Source organism: Dermacentor silvarum, chromosome 1 (assembly GCF_013339745.2).
Source record: "Dermacentor silvarum isolate Dsil-2018 chromosome 1, BIME_Dsil_1.4, whole genome shotgun sequence".
NCBI classification, from domain to species: Eukaryota; Metazoa; Arthropoda; class Arachnida; order Ixodida; family Ixodidae; genus Dermacentor; species Dermacentor silvarum.
The window spans coordinates 337,587,406-337,607,163 of NC_051154.1; the positions used below are offsets into that span (position 1 = coordinate 337,587,406).

At 48.0% G+C, this 19,758-nt stretch overlaps 1 protein-coding gene across 1 annotated transcript; it reads left to right on the forward strand.

Annotated features, from left to right (window-relative positions):
• The first annotated feature begins 278 nt into the window (after positions 1-278).
• On the forward strand, positions 279-13,819 carry LOC125943302 (uncharacterized). The gene is given in 4 exon segments (XM_049662304.1): positions 279-357; positions 12,766-13,078; positions 13,560-13,722; positions 13,724-13,819. Coding segments are annotated over 4 exon segments (651 nt in total).
• The last annotated feature ends 5,939 nt before the right edge of the window (positions 13,820-19,758 follow it).

Sequence of the window (19,758 nt, forward strand, 5' to 3'; positions counted from 1 at the left end):
TTGTCTTAATTGGTATTAGTGACTTCTTAAGTGTGTTTAGTACCACGTGTGAAGAAAGCACATTGCACATGAAGATAGCCAAATCACCTTTCAATTCTGCAGAGTCGGTGCCGTTCGTGCCGAAGCCCGAGGTATGGTGGGAGGGAGACGCCAAGACAAAGGACGGGTGCCAGGCTGGCATCATTTGTGTCTTCCGTAAAGCGGCATGCCAGGCGCTGCTGCTGGTCCCAGAAAACTGCCCGACATGGTGACACCCACGCTGGAAGACGTGGCGAGACATGCGCCAGCCATTGTCCGTGCATGGCTTCCTCCGGTGCAAGAGGCTGATTCGGGAGAGCGAGTGCACGGACGAGAACGGTGAAGGCCGAGGGCGCGCACGAAGCCAGCGACAAGGAAGTCGTGGACGCGCTTTCGGCGAGGTGCCCCTTCGCGCGCCGTTGGCGGTCGACCTCCGAAAATGCTGCGTGACATGGAAGACGGTTGGCGGCACAAGTCACGTGTAAGCATCGCGGACAGATGATGCACAAGGTTCATCTAAATAGGTCGCGAAGGTTGGAACGAAAAGCGTGCCAAAACCTATCGCCAGAGATATCAGTTAGTGGTGCACGATTGAAGCGCGACAAGGTGAGAGGGGGGACAAACACTGACACTAGGAAAATTATGGGGGAAAAAATGTTGGCAAAGTTTAAATCAGAATACTGTCATACGAGTAAATATTCCGTGTCAAATATTTTTGCTGTACTAAAGCAACCAATGTTAATTTTGTTTCTATTTCACAATTTATTAGTTCGTTCTTCGTGACTTCTACAACCAGTGATTCTGGCGCAAGACTAGGCAAGACTGTGGCTGTGCAAACCAGTCTGCAAACCAGTCGTGCGGATTGGCGTTGCTCACTAGAACGCGGCAGTTTCATCAGAGATTTTTTTTGTAATTTTCTTGTGTGTTTGTTCACAGAGTGGCATGCGCTTCCCTTCAAAGTTTGCGTGGCTTAGCGCACGCCATTCATTGGTGATAGGTGTATGTGCAGGTTTCTTGTTATCATGCAAGTTCACGCTGCGGCATCCGACGCGCTGTGTCTCGTCGTCACGGTAAATGCAGAACGCTCCGCGAAGGAACGTCGCTCTATGTTCGTTCACTCTCCGTGACACAGGCTCTGAGTGTCCGATGGGAAGCAAAATTAGTAAGTCAAATGTTCTCTAAATGATAATGTGGGACAATTTTGTCTTGTCTGATAACTGTTTTGTGTGAACACATGGTGTCGCCTGGAATTGCGAATGATTCTGTGAAAAGGTTTCGCATATGTTGCTATACATTACGACTGTGTGCTGGCCATAGTATTTTTCATCCATTGAAACAAGTTTTGGTTGCTAAGTTATATTAGTTGCGTTATTCTAGACGAATAAAAGTGAAGTTGCTTTTGAAACCTCTATGGAACTGTCATTTATTTCCATCCTATTCGCTTACCTTCCTAAGGAACCTACTGGAGCAATTTCCGTCAATGACAACCTAATTATGATCACATTAAGACATACGCCACTCCTATAGCTTAACGACACACTGGCACTTCAGCTGAGGGGAGTCGCAGGCTCGCCTCAGCCTCAAAAGAAAAATAGCTGCTGGCATAGCGGTTGAAATGCCGGACGCCGAAGAAATTCAGACATTCGCGCCACAAAAATTCAGACATTCGCGCCTATGAGATTGGATGCCACTGCCATATCCGGTTGTGACGACACTTTTCATTTTTTAATTTTTTGCTTGCTGTTAGTTGTCACCTCGATAAATAGATGGCGACAGTTGCAACATGCCGCTATTTTCTTGACATGTGGGCTTCTATGGAAGCTACGCTACCACTTTACATATACCATGTGATGCACTTGAAAAAACACGCTGCACAAGCCGCAGCTTCATTCCGTCAGCGCCTCCTCTATTTTTCTCAATGCCAGCCAGATGCGGCTGATCCAACTGTTCACCACCCTCTCCGATTGCCCTCTCCTGCTCTCACCCGTCGGCTAGCGTTCGCGCCTGCTTTATGGTTATGGGGGAGAGTACCCTCTGGGTGGCGCCTCACGACGGAAGTCGGAGGAAGTAATCCTGACAGACCGCGTGAAGCGTCTATAGACGAGAAAACGATCGCCTGAAGGCGCTGCTGCGCCTCCTGACAGCGCCCCCAATGTGGAAATTTCAAGCAGCGCGGTCGCTCCGCGGTGCAGTCTCCGCTTTGTTTACATTAGAGTGTACTAGAATCTAGTACACTCTAGTTTACATTGTTTCGCCCGCGCTTTCCTTCGCTGCTCGGGCTCACGGCGCTCCGATTTTGACGGCGGCAGATCGCCTGCTTGCTGAACAGCGATGCAAAGACTGCAGTGCGATTTCAAGACGGTTGCAGACGCCAACAGTTTTTTTCGTGGCGGCAACCTCAAGAAAGGGGAGCGTCTGCTTCCATACGTGTGTGGTGTTGAACAAATTGTGGGCGGTGATGTGACAGTGAAAGCCAAGTGCGTGTCGGAGGTGTTGAACAAGATTGTATACGACATCGAGTTAGAGGTACACACCGAGTTCAGTCATTTAGTCACTTTTATTTCTCTATGGTGCAGTCACAAAGCGGTCATGCATGCTTGCAGAGATTTGCAAAGACGGTGACGATTGCGGTTGGTTTCGTTGGTCACTGGGCGCGCACACACGGCTGCTCTCAATTTGGCTCCCAGGGAGTGGCATCAGCACTGTCGGAACAGAAGGAACACATGCATTTGGCACCAATAAGCCAATAAAATTAGTTAACGATGTAAGTACTACATATGTGAATAATGCCTTATATCATGCTGTATAAATATTTAATGTATATCATGCCTTATTCAATGCTAGAGTCATGGCAACTCATTGCATTATGAGAAATCACTCGTACAAACTGCTCCGCGAAATGAACCCAGGTCGCGGTAACCAGCGATTACCTTGGGACCAGCAGCACGAGCGCAAGAATTAGCGATACATGCCTCACCAAAGCAAATCTAGTTTCTCGTCGGGCGAATGCCCTGCCGCAGCAAAAGTAAGCTCACACCGATGGCCGGCTACTACACGAAACGAAGATTCTTGGTGGGAAGAGTGAAGCAGGAAGAATGTGCAAGGTGGCAATTACTTTAAAACATGCTTGGATATTGTGAACCCAGAAAGCATGACCAAGCAACAAACATAACGCGCGCGTCTCGGGCAGCTGTGTTGCGATCTGCCGCTTACCGACGCATGTGATGACCGCAGCTTCCATTAAATACGGATTGCCACCACACAAAAGACAAGTAACGTGCGGCCCTATTTGTTGCGTGTACAACTAGGAATTTAAGTTGCAGCGTTCGGGAAAAGGAATTATCTTGAGCCAGTCATTGCCGATCACAAGTGAGCGAACAGTACAATCAATTAAATTCGTAGCTTTTACGTGCCAAAAGCACAATATCATTATGAGACACGCTGTAATGGTGGGTCTCAGGAATAAATTTGACCACGGGGGGTTCTTTAACGTGCACAAAAATCAAAGTACATGGCAAGAACTGTATTCTTGCATTTCACCCCCATCGAAATGCGGCCGCCGTGGCCGGGAATCGAGCTCGCGTCGTCGAGCCTATAGCGGCGCCACACGTATGCATTTACCGCTAAGCTAACACGGCGGATGTCACTGTACGATTCAACTACGCGACACGTCTAAACAAACGGCCATGCGCTAAATACAGGCACATTACTATTGCGTTTTTATCGAGCCGTCGTGATATTGCACGCGAATGCGAAAGTACGTGACTTACTTGACTCGGCGCACTGCAGTCAGCACGCTTGTCGTCTGTCCTCCTCGTACCACCTCCCCGGAATTCTGTAGAACTTCACGGGCGGCTTTCGACTTTTCGAGGCTCTTGTGGCAATCAACAACACAGCAGTATTGCGTGCCACCTTTTCTGGTTGATAAGGTCGCGCTCGCTGTCACGAAAACAACGCACGCGGTAGCGCGCGCTGGCCCGGCGGCGACCTTCGACACTTACATCCTTCCGCCAGGGGAGTGGGCGGCGCTGGTGCCGCGCGGGCAAACTTTAGGTTGCCTCGTCAATGGGGCTCTTGCGTTGCCCAGGGGGGGGGGGGGGGGGGGGCTGCAAAAATGGTGCTAAAAAGCGCCCTCAATCCGAAACTGGGTAGTACCAAGCTCGGTCGTCTGCTTCGGGAAGCACGTTTACAATATGGACCCGCCACGTTCGGTCGTGTTGTAGCACGGCTTGCAGCGAATATCGGGCGCCGAAGATTTTTCCATGGTTGGCATGCTGCGTAAAGGCAAGAAATTATGCAACGCCGAATACGTGTACGCCGTTCAAGAAATAAGCGGCGAAGTTTTCTCGCGGTGTCAATCGCAAGTGAAGTGAGTCACGCACGTGCGAAGTTGAACTTCAGGTAAGGTTTGCACGCTGCTAGATTCAGGCGCACAAACGCGAAGAAATGCTTTCTTTAAATGAATTCACAGCAGCGATAAGCAGACATGTGTAGGGAACTGCTCGAGCGCAGGACGGTACGCGCCGCGACGGCAGCGGTCTTTCAGCATGCCGCGGTGTACGAACTGCTCGAGCGCACGATCGTACGCGCCGCAACGGCAGCGGTCTTTCGACATGCCGCGAAACGGCGGGTCTCCTGCAATCTTTGTTGACGGCATGCCGCTAGACAAGTAGTTATGCCTGCGCTGTAGTAGCGGCCATCTGTCTAGCAATTGATAACTGATGCAATGCATATAAGCTCGCAGTAACGTATGTACGTGCGAATCGCGCTGCAGCACGCGCTCATGCACTGCTCGCTTGATGTAGCTTTTAATGGCAGTGCTCGAACATCGATGTGCTGTGATCAATACTACCTTGCTGTGCTGCCTCAACGTACTGGCTTGAGGTCAAGGATGAGCACATTCAACTCTCTAACCTGTGCTGCTCGTAGTGTGGTTGTGAATTGTTTCTTAACAAAACGTCGCTTTATGCATTGAAGCACAAAATTAACTGGAACGCCAATGCATTTCTCCGCAAAGTTCGGGAATTAATATCTCTAAACTGGTGTCATCCTGAGAATTAATTCTAAGTGGATAAGCCTCGCGAACTACATGGCTACAATTTGTAAATTGCAATATGGGCCATCAGGTAATTATTTAAAAACTTAATTAGTGAATTTTGGTTAACTAGTCGATTATGCATTGCAATTTTTTGTGCAAGTGATGTCCGCCGCTTCGAGTAGACCAGCTCATTAACTAGAATTGGGCTATCTGCCACAGGCAACCTTAAATAAATTTTGAAAGTGTTCGCTGAAACACCCTGTATATATATATATATATATATATATTATATATATATATATATACGTGTGTGTGTTTGTGTGTGTGTGTGTGTGTGTGTGTGCGACGCCGAATAGTCGTTTCCGTTCGAATGTAACGCATAACTGCACAATTGAAGTCTCAAAGGTGAGTGACTGCATGCAAGTGAGGACTCTCATTCCGAATGATTGTGCTGCCGGAGAGTCGTTGCGCAGAGGCGCAGTTCCTGAGAGAATTAACGGACGGGTGGTAATAAGTCCTGCTTAACAAGTTCCTAGCTCTCAATCAATATAAACGCCCCATTTTAGGGCAGCCTGTAAATCTGCTAACCTGATTCAGACAAGGCTTTTTGACAGTCTCACCGTGTTTTCAACCCTTTAAATCTGAGTGACCCGTGTGGTGCCACACTTATCTTCTTCAACGAACGCAACAGATCTGCACATATCTCTACGTGTATGTGAGACATGCCGTTCCTTTAATTGTTTCATTATGGTCGTTATGATAGTGCACCGAATAACTCAAAGCAGCTGTTTATAATATACAAGCTGCTGAGTTAAGCGGTCATACAATTGGGAATGGCATTACATTTATGCATGAAATGTAGGATAAGCGTAACATGTTTTTCTCGGAAATCAGACGCGAGAATAATTTATGTTGTTGACACCCCCAGAAATAAGCTGAAGAACGCAGCCACCTGCTTTGTTCTTTTTTTAATATAAGCAAATTCTTCGGTTTTACGTGGCAAAACCACGATATGATTAAGGCACCCGGTTTATATAGTTTTTGCCACCTGGGGCTCTTTATCGTGCACCTAAATAGAAGTACACGAGTCTTTTTCCATTTCGTTCCCATCGAATTCCGCGACCTGGATTGAACCCGCGTGCTCAAGGCCGTATCCACTATACTATATAGCCACAAATTAGGCTACCGCGCAGCCTTTCTTTTCTTTTTCTTTTCTTTTTTCGAAGTATCGACTGGAAAAAAAATCCACGTACGGCTTATGGCCAAATATTAGCATATATAATGGCCGCTTTAGGCTATGGGACCAAATATCTGTGTGCGCATTTTTTATATTATTGTCTAATAAAATTCCCCTTTGATTTGATTTAATTAACTAAAACCGTTTTCGGCGCTCGAGGTCCGACTGCAATAAATGACCCCTTAACGATTACTCCGCATTCTGTTACGCGAGAAAGGCGAAAATTTGAATGAAATGTTGCGCTGCAGCTTTTTTTTTTCAATAACAATACTTCCCGTAAATCTGAGGACAAGACGCCGGATGCGCAGCTAAGTTTTATTTGTTTGAAGCGGCAAGCAGGAAGGTTGCATATCTTTCTCCTTCTGCGTTTCGCAGGACCTACTGATGAAAAACTTTATGTGCAACAATACACACGGAGATACATGCTGCTTGAAGAACAAGAAAAATATATTTTCTCCTAAGGCAACCGTACAATAACATAGCAGAATGAAAGCCGACACTGCGGCCGCAATGTACGCGCAATGACCGAGTGGTATTAAAAAATAATAAAAAATAAATAAAGAAGAGAAAGAAAGTAATTTATTCTTAAGGCATAAATACATGTCATATGCAATTATGAACCCCATTTGAGCGGTCTGAACGCAAATACCAGCGCGCGAAGTAGCACGAATGACCCTGCGGAGCAGTATCGCCAGCAGTTTCCAACGGCGCGACCTTGATGCGGCCCAATCCACTTAGACCGCAGCGCCGCCACAGTATTATTCCACGTCAGGCGCCTCACGGCAAAGCATGCGCCGCCCCAGATGCTCGTCCCACTCGACCATATTCTAGTACACTCTACCCTCGCCTTGTCGGTTGCGGCAACTGAAGGTAAAACCCCTATATTTATAAAAGTAGCGCCATTCTTAGATCTTGCCGCCACCGCGCTCACCCCGGCGCTTCCTCCTCGCCCTCTCTTAGCAACCTCCTGTCGCCCCAGCCTCCTCCGCTCCCCCATTGGCCAATCCGTGTCATGTGGAAGTTCGCGTCGCGCTTTTGTATATTTTTTTCTTTCCAGCGCGCTCCGACTGCCATTCTCGGGCCTGTGCGACGAAAGTGCTGTACGCACAAACGGATCCAACGTGTTAGGGACAAGAACTTCGTTGTGATGGCATGCTGCTGCGCCTTAAGTTGCCGCAACCGACAAGGCGAGGACAAAAGTCTTTTTCTTGTTTACCATCCGGCGTGCGCAAACGCTTGCTGCACACTTGATATTTGCGCCGTCTCGCATCGTCGCGTTGCTACTTCCAAAACGGCATTATTAAGAGTTACTGACTGACGAAGCAAAATCGCGCCTCAAAAACGTCTCCGCAGGGCGCGATCGAAGTTTTCCTCGGATTTCCTCTGGTAGCGCGTTAGCTGTCGTCTGCCACGGCAGGCCCGACGCAGGCGGTGCCACTGTCGATATCGCGCCTCGATCGCGCTGGTCGCGCCGAGCGCGATAGTCGAACGGAGGAGGAGGGAAGTGGATGGCGCTACTTTTTATACATAGGGGTTTTAACTGAAGGCGCAGCATCATGCCATCACAACGAAGTTCTTGCATTCGTTCTGGTCCCAAACACGTTTGATCCGTTTGTGCGTACAGCACTTTCGTCGCACAGGCCCGAGAATGGCGGTCAGAGCGCGCTGGAAAGAAAAAAAAATATAGACGGTTTCATCCAGCGCCACCGCGCTCTGGCAACGCGGTGCGCCGGCCTCCGGCGCCCCTAGAAATCTTCCGGTAGCCGTTCCTTTTGCTCGTTTTTGCTGGTATTTGTTCGCTCGCTCGCTCGTCCTGCGCATATTCTGTGTTATTTTTCGGGTATATCAATATAAGTGCGACTTGTGGCATTCAGTGTGTTGCGTGACGGCGAGTAGCTCTTGGAGTATCGACTGTTTTCATTGCGTTTACTCGTCTACGGTGTTTTTCAAATCTGGGAGCCTACCAAGAGCTCCCAGATTTGCTCTGCTCACTTCATCCAAGGTACGTTACTACGTGGAGTAGCCGGACTGCTATTATGCTGAATAATAAAAGTGCTACTGCACGATTGTTCTGGCCGTATGTCGTATAACTCATGCCAGAGCAGCTCGACTCTAGCCCCTAGTTTGTCCGCTCGTCCAGTTTCTTGCCTCGGCGTGGATCGCCATGCCACGAACATGAGTTAAAATTATTGTTTAGCGGGTGCCATGCTGCCGCCGTATTCGTTTAATGTTTTTCGTATCTGGGGCACAATTGCACTTCTGCAGCTTTGCTACTTAAGTACATGTGCGCATTGGTTTATCATGTTGAACGTCCTAAAGCGACTCCGGCTATGACGGACGCCGCAGTGGAGGGCTCCGGATAATTTCGACCACCTGTGGTTCTTTAACCTGCACTGACATCGCACAGTACGCGGACCTCTAGCATTTCGCCTCGATCGAAATGCGACAGCCGGACACCGTAGCCGCTGAGCCACCGGGGCGGCATGTAAACATTCGTATCGGTATCGCAGAGCAGAATTGCAGAAAAGTTAGCGATTTCCGTGCATGTAGGTAGGAAGCTTCGGCCACATTCTAAAGGCATTTACGAATTAACGGAGACCAATTATGGATTGCAATCGTGCCAAACACTACAGGTTTCATTTTGTTAGAAGTGTGGTAAATTCATGAGAATTTAAGTTAGTCCGCGTTTCAGTCGACCTAGGCTGCTTGCACTAAATGACTTTTGAGAATGTACAGTTATTTGTGAGTGCATATTGAAAAGCAGAAACAAGGCATATGACGCAGAAAACACGTGCATGTACACATGCACAGCTTACCACTTCATCCTCCATCTTGCAGCAATAAAAGTGCCATTGCGAAATGCAAAAACGCCCGTGTTTCTCGTGTTGTACGGCACGCTAAAGAACACCAGGTGGTCAAAATTAATCCGGAACCCTCCACTACGGCGAGCCTCATAATCAGAACTGGTTTTGGCACGTAAAACCCCAGAAAGAAGAAAAAAGTGCCATTAAAGTTTTTTCTAGTTTTCGGCAGTCCCATTACCTGCCTTGAAGACAACAGTCTGCGTTCATTGCATGTCCTCACTAATAAGATCCTCTGCTTGTTCCTCCGGGGTTGTAATTGAGGGAAGGTGTTTGGAGCCCGGCGAAAATGAAAATCGCACGACATCATCGTCCAGCGAATCGGGCAGCTCTCTGCCTCTAAACATCAGCTTTTGGCGATACCGATTTCTTGCTTCGGTGCTAAGCGCCTTAAAGTAGTCGCTCTTCATCTGGACAATATTCACGATGTAGAATCAGCTCCTCACAGATTCCACCAAGCAGTGCAAATATAGACACGCCGGCCTCACGTCGCGCATGCCTTCAAACAACATAGCCGGAAGTGCTTCTAGCTCATCTGCCGGAAGTTCCGATGGGGCAACCAATCAGCGGCAAGCGAGGTTTGTTTGTAAACACTGAAACCGTCTATACAAAAGCGCAACGCGTGCTTCCATGTGACACGGATTGGCCAATGGGGGAGCGGAGGAGGTTGGGGCGACAGGAGGTGGCGAGGAGGAAACGCCGGGGTGAGCGCGGTGCCCGCAAATCTAAGAATGGCGCTACTTTTTATATATAGGGGCTTTACTCGTACCTAAAGTCCCTATATAGTAAAAGTACCGTCATCTACTCTTTCCTCTGCCGTCTCCTCTCCTAAAGGGCTCGCTTCTTTCTTTATTTTTTGCTTGCAAAAGCAAGTCGATGGTGGCGGCCCTAGGAAGTCCATGTTGAAACTTTCAGGCCGGGCGCGCGCCGCCGCCAGAACCAGAGACTGCGGCTGCGCAGAGTGACTTTCAACATGGCTCCGAGGCGGAAAAAAATATATATAAAGAAGTTAAAGCGCACGCTATCATCGTCCAATCGGAGATACAGGAGAGAGCGAAGCGGCGTTGATCAAAGGATGGCGGTACTTTTCTTATATAGGGACTTTACTCTTACCCTCTTGGTAGTGTCACATCGCGGCAGCTCACTGAACTAAAACGCACCAACGGCTCCCATTGCGGAGCGAGCGAGTGCACTGGAATTGAAAAAATACAGGAGGCGCTGGTTTGTCGACAGTGCGGCGAGGCCTCGTGCACTAATGCTTGTATTAGATGCATTAAAGAAATCGCAGCTGGGCCAGCAGATACGTGACAAGGCATGGGAGCATGGGATCTGCTTCTATCTTGGTGCATCATCCTGAAACATCAACAAACAATAGGAAGATTTCGCAGGTTCGATGTTTAACGCCGCGGGGCACAATGTTCTGTTTTGCGAGATTGTATAGTTGTAAATTAATGATGCTAATTCCATATCACGCCAACAGTTCATTGAGAACATCTTGTTCATCAATTAGAAATCAAAAAACAACACAACTGGCGTCCATGACTCAAGTGCGCTGTCATCAGGATTAATTCTCATGTGCTGTAGGACTAGTTATCCACGTCGCAGTGTTTCGAAAAACGTGCGCGTGCAACAAACGGTCAGTAGCCACTTGCAGACGTCCGTGCGTGCGGATAAATCAGAAGATAGGCTCGTCTTACCCTTATTCTATGCGAATTCTAATACTACCGTTTTTTTTTACGGTAATGTTAGTATCCTATATTTCCTGAGACTCACTCTGGTCTATGTGTACGTAGCAAACGTTCCATGTAAGCACATGAGTTCGAAACAGGACGCTTCAGGAACGCTGGCACCGACTGCGTGCGGAGGGAGACACTCCTAGTGGAAGTAGTGGAAGAAAACCTAGTGTGACGTCTCATCTGTCTCGAGAAATTACGACGCCTTTATCCCGTCGTCTTTGACACAAACATATACAGCACCTGGCACGCGATGATATTATTAAGCACAAAGAACACACCCAGACATGGGAACACGCCTACACCACTACTCATACATACAGGGAGGACTTGCTAAAAAAATCTGTCTAATAAGTGGGCTTAAACATAGCAATTGTGATACGAGCAGAATACTGACTAGGCTATAGCCTTGGTTTTGTTGTCGCCAAGACAACGCTGGCCACCGGCAACACCTGACGCTATAAAAACAGCCGTTGCATACTCACACATGCGAATTTATTACGGCTTAGTCAAATGACAAAAATTCAGGAAGGGTGAAAACTGTCGAACGGGAGTCTACAGTTAAAACAACCTCCAACCGAAGTCGATCAAGGACAACCTGTTGCTGAGCGAGGTGGAGGTGAGAATGGGGCAGAGCCACTGCGCACCGCACTCTATGGCTTCACCCCTCGCGTGAAGGGGGGTATAGACGAGGAGCGTTGTACTGCTTGATTTTTTCTTTCAGCACCGTCGTCGGGATCAGCCACATTTTGACCTATCATGGCGTGGTAATTTGAAATAATTTATTCCCGACGTAGTGGCGTAGTGGCTATGGCATAGTGGCTATGGCGTAGTGGCTATGGCGTGGGATCAAATCCCGGCCGTGGCGGCCGCATTTCGATGTGGGCGAAATGTAAAAAAAAATTGGCTGTGGCTTAACTCAGTAATGCCCGGGTGTGCGTAGCGAGAGGTACGGTTAATCTTATCGTTTGGCTTGGTTCTCTCTACGGTTACATCTTTATCATTTAGCTTCGTACGTCTGAGTGTTTATGTTTGGTTGTTACCTCTCGTTAAAGGGACCCTGAAATGATTTTGACGATTTTGTACAAACGTACAGAGTCGTTAGAGTAGGTCCTTCTGATCATTAATTGACGCATCTAAGCGCTCCATGTAAAGCGTGTAATTTATTATAACGTTTTAAAAAGGTGCATCGCTACCGATCGCAGCACGCCAATCGGCTGAGTTTTGTGACCAAGAAACGCGATTTGCCCATATAACACGTCACTGGGCCAGCTATGCGATTGGCTGCCCAGGGCGCTTCATCGATAATTTTTCCAACATTTTCGTGAACAAATGTTGTTCGTAATAGTTTGAATGTTAGTTAATTTGTTTCTATAAAAAAGTTACAGAAAGAGAATGCACAAGGACATGTATCACTACACTAAAAGCACTTCCGGCCCATAGCAAATGTCGTCTGCTTGTGTTAAAACATGCTCCGTGGATGCCAGAGCTGCGCGGTCAGTGTTGGTCTTGTTCCTTCTTTTTGCGAGCACCAAGGTTCACTCTTGTTGCGTTGTGGGCTGCAAACGTAGCGATCAGCGACATGTCAAGCTGCGACATCGTGCCCCGCTGCAAGGCAGCAGACGAGCGGAGTGGCTGCAGCGCATCGGACTGACGGTATCAAAACCAATCCATAGGGCGCCAGCATCTACGCGTTTGCGGCCGTCGCTTCACGTCGAAGGTCTGCCACAATATCGTTTTCACGTGACATCACAGCGTTGTCTGCTAGCAGTTGTCCGCCATATTGGAGCACTACAACCGATGCGCGCGTATGTTTGAGCGCCGTTTGTGCAGTCTCTCGGCGTTGATCTTGCGGTTTGTGAACTATCGCGTGTTCAGTGACGGCGAGGCGGAAGGAATTCTGCCCATCATATTTTGCCGAGCTGGTGAGCCCGACGCGTGCTCGCTACGAAGCAAAAATTAACATGTGTGACGGTGTTGATCCGTACACGTTGTGCAGCGGGACCGACACGACGACGGACGTTGACCTGCTACCGGTTACGACGCATGCTGACATTTTAAATTATTTGTTGCTGTCGATGAACCACATATCGCTTACTGAAATGAAAGCATACAAGTCTCTTGAGGCTCACAACTACTTCACAAGTGGCCAGGTAAGTGGCATGACAGCAATGCGGCTACCCTCCAACGTGTCATCGTGTTGAGTGAGGTAAGGTTACAAACATTTAAAAATATATTTGTAAATCGGTACTGCTGGAACAACGCGGTTAACACGGTACCCACTTACATTAACTCGTTCGCTAGCTGTTCATTACTGCACTGTGCGCTGCTCACTGCTCCAAATGCTCGATGTGTCCGGGCATTGTATACGACGCAAAATACCTTATTTCGCTATTCGCTTACCTAAATATAACCTTCTGCAACTCTGGTTAAATGTAGGCGTAAAAAGTATAGCCCACTGCGATAGCGTTTCACTCTTTCCTTTTTTTCACTGTGAAAACCAGCGTTACTCAGGAATAGTGGGCAGGAAGGTGCCAGACAGAGCTTAAAATGGAAATTCCCGCTGTTCCGATAATCGATCAAAATTAAACAAACGTGACTATGTATATGGGCTCTGTGTAGACATTTTAAGAACCACAGCAAATGAATATTTGCATTTAATCATTCCTAAGCACGAATGAATCCATTCTACTTCAGGTCGGCCACTCCCAGCGCCTGCGAGAAGCTGCACTGAAACCTTGGATATTGGCTCGTAGTGACGGAAGCATATGCAAAGCACACTGTACCTGCATGGCTGGTCCAGGTGAAGCCTGCTCCCATATCGGTGCAACACTTTTTTGCAATGGAGACAGTAGTGCGCATCTGAGAGTCAAAGACGTGTACACAAAAGACAAATGTTTGGCTACCCGCACAACGCTCTGGCACAGAGTAAAAGAGACTCAAAGATATTGACTTTGCGTCTTCGAAGAAAAAGAAAAGCCGCACGGATGTCATTCCTGAGGGGTCCTTTGACAAACAGCAACAAGTTGGTACACAGGCATCAGCTTTGCCACCTCCAACGGTGGAAGAGCTTACAACGTTGTATTCTAGTGTTGATGATGGATGAGTCCCACCAGGAATATTTATGATCCTGCCGGAGTATAGCCACAGATTTCTACCACCCAAAAGCAATGAGCCTCCCAACCTCCGAGAGTTGTCATGTCACGAAGCTCAGTCTGAAAACCTGCCAGAACTCCACTTTCGGGCCAAAAACATGCTACCTCAACTGGCCATCCCCGAAGATATGGTACATCGTGCAGAAGAAGTCGCAAGGCAGCAGTCCAGATGTTCCGCGTGGTTTAAGGTCGCGGTCCCACTCCGGCCCCCCGTTTTCAGTACTTTTGGAGCAACCGTGGCGGCTCTTCTACTTAGGATATGAAGTTGTCCTATAAACAACAAAAAGCTTAATTCTTGTAGATTCGAACTATATATAATATAAAGAAATTGATTATTGTGATTTAACAATAAACGTTCAAGAACAAGCATGAGATACGTGGTTTTTGCGAACTGTGTCTCACTTGTGACCATATTTAGAAGAAACTACCGCACTTACTGCATTGCGGCTTGCTCTGTAGCTTTAGGACATATTTTTCTAGTTCCTAGACGTAGCAAAATAATTTTGAATTTTTACATTTTGGATAATCTGCTTTTGAAAATTGCCAAATATTGCAATCTTCTGTTGTAAACAGCCCGGCAACTGCATGCTCAAGGAAGCTAAACTTTGGACAAAGTAAATGTCAAGGAATTTCTATTTAGCACGCAAAATTTCATTCATGTAACTTTATTAGTTTTCCTAATAATGCGGCCGAAATTAAGCAATATTTAGAATTCTGGTTTTATTTTTTCCCATTTTTGCGGGAAGGTGCTAAAGCTACGAAGCTTCGGTTTAAAGCTAATAAAGGTACATGAATGAAATTTTACGTCCTAAATGGAAATTCCTTGAACTCTACTTTATCCAAAATTTAGCTTCCTTGAGCATGTAGTTGCCGGGCCGTTTACAACAGAATATCGCGATATTTGGCAATTTTCAAAAGCAAATTATCTAAAAAGTAAAAATTCAAATCTATTTTGCTACGTCTAGGACCTAGATAAATATGTCCTAAAGCTACAGAGCAAGCCGCAATGCAGTAAGTGCGGTAGTTTCTTCTAAATATGGTCACAAGTGAGACACAGTTCGCAAAAACCATGTATCTCATGGTTTTCTTGAACGTTTATTGTTAAATCACAATAATCAATTTCTTTATATTATATATAGTTCGAATCTACAAGAATTAAGCTTGTTGTGGTATATACCACAACTTTACATCCTAAGTAGAAGAGCCGCCACGGTTACTCCAAAAGTACTGAAAACGGGGGGCTCATGCCGCCGGAGTGGGACCCCCACCTTAAATATTGTCACGTAGTAGTGACGCTGAAGAAAACAGTCGTAAAACTGTGTACGTTGAAACTGGTTGTTTATTGGGCGAACCTGTGCCCACAAAAGCAAGGTACACTCAAACCACAACGACAGCGGCGAACACAGTCGGCGATCGTCGAAAATCTGATCAGCGCCGAAACGCGTCGGCTTTTATAGCTGAGTCATCGGAGGTTCTAGATTAATCCCTGATGCCCGCGTGTCTTCCAGAAAGTTCTAGACAATTCGCGTCAGTCATGCAATCAGATAACATAAGCGTCGGTGAAAACAGGCAATGGAAAGAAGCATCGATAACGTTCTAGAAACTTCCGATACAGGCGCGTCCTGCGCCGAGCGATAACGTTTAACATTTGTTAGCCGGTGGAAAGCGGCCACCGGTGAAAGATAAACATGTATACGTGTCAATATCGTGCGGGACGAATCACAGCATCCGTGATGAAGAGCGTGTGTGGTACAACTATAACTCAGCCCTCAGCAAGCTTGCTGAAAAGGATATGCTATCCCGAACTGCAGCAGTTTTCAACAGCAGCCACTGTGGGGCATAGACCATGAAGCAGATGCGATTGCACAATATGCAGCTGAACTGAAAAATTTCCACACTAATTTTCGGCACAACAAGACGGGTGCTTTCTTTAGCACCAAGTACCCATATCTAGCAGCCAGTCCCGACAGTTCGGTAACACGCACGTGTTGTGGGAGAGGACTCGTCGAAGTTAAGTGTCCCCATTCAGGAGCTCATACCACAGTAGAGCAAGCAGCTGTAAACAATGCTGACTTCGGCCTCGAGGTAGTGAATGGGAAGCTGCACCTGAACCACAGCCACACCTATTATTACCAAATTCAAATACAGCTGGCAGTGTGTAATATTCCGTACTGCGATTTCGTCGTATGGACACCACTATCGATGCATGTTGAGAGAATACTGCGGGACAAGTTTTTTTGACAACATCAATGCAGCAGCATTCCATTTTTTTGCTAAGGCAATCTTGCCTGAGCTGTTTGCAGGATATTTCACCAAAAGGAAGAGCATAAATTCTTCAGCTAGCGCTGGTACATTCTGCTACTGTCAAGGACCAGAGCAAGGAAAAATGCTTGCATGCGACGGTAAAAACTGTAAGTACGGCTGGTTCCACTACAGCTGTATTGGACTAAAGCGGGCATGCCCACGCAAAAGCAATGGTTTTGCGACGATTGTACCAGCTCGGACAGCAGCCAACAGTGATTCACTAGCTGCAGCCTAAATCCTGCTCTATACTTGTGCAGAACATACCTCTGCAGGACTGTCATATGTTTTCTTATGTACATAAGACATGTGTTTGCATGGTGCACAGTTTTTTTTAACCCGGGGTTCTGCTTAAGTAAAACAGTCTTATACTCAGTGCACGCTCTGGTTAACAGAAATGCCGTTTTTAAGACATTGTACCATGTTTGTTTTCTTGTGGAATAGTTATTTTCCTTGTACATTGGGATGCTGTCATGTTTCTGAGCTTGATTAGGCACTGTAGTCATTGCATTTTAGTCTGATATAATAGAATTTTGGTTTTGTGTGTTCTCATTTTATTATGCCACGCGCCTTCAAAAGGGGGCTGACGACGTTTATTGAGAGCAGCTGGGCTCTGGAAAAAACGACGGCGAGGGCGAACTATCGAGCGGGTCGTTAAACACGCGCACTTCTTTCTTCTTGCGCCCCTGCGCTTGCCCTATTCCCAATACTACAGGTGACATCCCCCCCCCTTCCTCGGAAAAAGCATCGGCTCGATGCTCAAGAAGTGGTGTGGGAAAGCGAAAACAACAACAACAATACACAAAACAAGCTCAATAAAGATGCTCGCGCACAGAACAGAGTGAGAGCTACAGCAGCGTAGCTAGAAACAATTCTCTACCTCTCCGGAAACAGAGAAGTAAGTGCATTAGGTGCAAATGGAAGCGTAGAAATCACAAACGCGCAACGTAGGGCTTCATGCGTACGACGTGAACTACGTCAGGGCTAGGTGGTTGTCGACGCCGTGTTTGCGCCGCACTGTCTGGAACGACTTCATAGTTCACGTCACTAATGCGGCGCAGCACTTTGTATGGGCCAAAATACCAGCTGAGCAACTTTGCAGAAAGGCCACGGCGGCGAACAGGGGTCCACACCAACACTTAGTCTCCGGGACTGTAGCGCACTTGCCGGTTACGGATGTTATAGCGCCGTGCATCTGCATGTTGCTGCTCACTGATGTGCAGCCGTGCGAGCTGGCGAGCCTCCTCAGCGCGCTGAGCAAATTCTTCGGCATCAGTAGTTAGGTGCTCGGCGCCGTGGCACGGAAGCATAGCGTCCAGCATCGTCTGTACTTCGCGGCCGTAGACAAGGCGAAATGGTGTGAAGCGCGTTGTTTCTTGTACGGCGGTATTATACGCGAAGGTCACATGAGGCAGGATACGATCCCATGTTTTGTGCTGGACGTCGATGTACATAGAGACCATGTCTGTGATGGTCTTGTTTATTCGCTCCGTGAGGCCGTTGGACTGCGGATGGTAAGCAGTCGTCTTTCGATGCCTGGTGTTGCTCAATTGAAAAATTTCGTTCATGAGCTGTGCCGTGAACGCCGTTCCTCTATCTGTGATAACAGTGGCTGGGGCACCATGGCGCAATACAATGTGACACATGAAGAACTGCGCTACCTCAGAAGCCGTGGCTCGTGGGAGTGTCTCTGTCTCGGCACAGTGGCGATAATCACCCACTTGTTGCCGTCGGTTGACAGAGGAAAAGGCCCAAGAATGTCCAAGCCGACTTGGTCGAATGGCTTATGAGGTGGTTCGATGGGTTGCAATAACCCGGCGGGCTTCAGGGGTGGTGACTTTCATCGCTGACATTCACGGCAGCCTTTAACATACTGTTTGACACTTGCCGAAAGCCCGGGCCAGTAATTCATATCGCGCACTCTAGCAAGCGTTCGTGAGGAGCCGAGGTGGCCAGATGTAGGCTCGTCGTGGCAAGCGAAAAGAATATCGCCCGCAAGTCTTTGGGAACTACTAGGACGTATGCTCGGTCATTCGGGCGGGCGTTCTTCTTGTACAGCACATTGCCTCGTAGACAGAAGGACGTCAAGACGCGATGTAGATGGCGTGGTATGGTTGTTTGACGGCCCTCTAAGTGGTCGATGAGAGGTCGAATTGCAGCGCCGTCACGCTGCCATCTGACCAAGTCCGACGTAGTAAGAGCGCCCACGAAGCCGTCGTCGTCCTCTTACTGTCGACTGACAGATTCGGCGGGAGCACGCGACAACGTGTCGGCGTTTTCGTGCTTGCGGCCAGACTTATAAATTATGGTGACGTCGAATTCCTGTAGCCGCAAGCTCCACCGTGCCAGCCGTCCTGAAGGATCGCGTATGTTCGCCAACCAATATAGAGCATGGTGGTCTGTCACCACTTTGAAGGGACGGCTGTAGAGATAAGTGCGAAACTTCGTGATCGCCCAGACGACCGCGAGGAACTCTTTTTCTGTAGTATAATAGTTCGCCTCGGCACGGAACAGCGAGCGGCTAGCATAAGCTATTACTCGTTCAATGCCGTCTTGACGTTGGACGAGTACTGCGCCTAGGCCGATGTTACTGGCGTCAGTATGCACCTGTGTGTCAGCCTCTTCGTCGAAATGTGCCAGGACAGGTGCTGACGGCATGCGTTGGCGTAGTTCAGCGAAGGCCGCCTGTTGCTCATTCGTCCAGGCAAATGGCGTGTCAACCCTGGTAAGGCGAGTCAGGGGTTCCGCAATCTTCGAGAAGTTGTGGATGAAGCGGCGATAATACGCACACAAGCGGAGGAAGCGTCGGACGGCCTTCTTTTCGGCGGGAGGAGGAAAAGCTGCTACAGCGGCAAGCTTGTCGGGATCGGGTCGAACTCCTTTGGCGCCGACGACGTGTACGAGAAACTTGAGCTCTTCATAACCGAAGTGGCACTTCTCTGGTTTAAGCGTGAGGTCAGCCGATCGGAGCGCTTCTAGCACATGCTGCAGGCGATGAAGATGTTGCTCAAATGTTTCAGAAAAGACAACTACGTCTTCAAGATACACAAGGCAAGTCTGCCACTTCAATCCAGCGAGGACAGTATCCATCATTCACTGGAAAGTTGCTGGGGCTGAACACAAACCGAAAGGGAGCACTCGAAATTTGTAAAGGCCGTCGGGAGTCACAAATGCAGTTTTCTCGCGGTCTCGTTCATCTACCTCGATCTGCCAGTCTCCACTTTTCAAATCGAGTGACGAAAAGTACTGGGCACGCCGCAGTCTATCTAACGAGTCGTCGATACGAGGCAGTAGGTACTCGTCCTCTTTAGTTACGTTGTTGAGCTTCCGGTAGTCGACGCAAAAGCGTAGCGTTCCGCCTTTCTCTTTGACAAGAACGACTGGAGACGACCATGAGCTGTTGGAAGGTTCGATC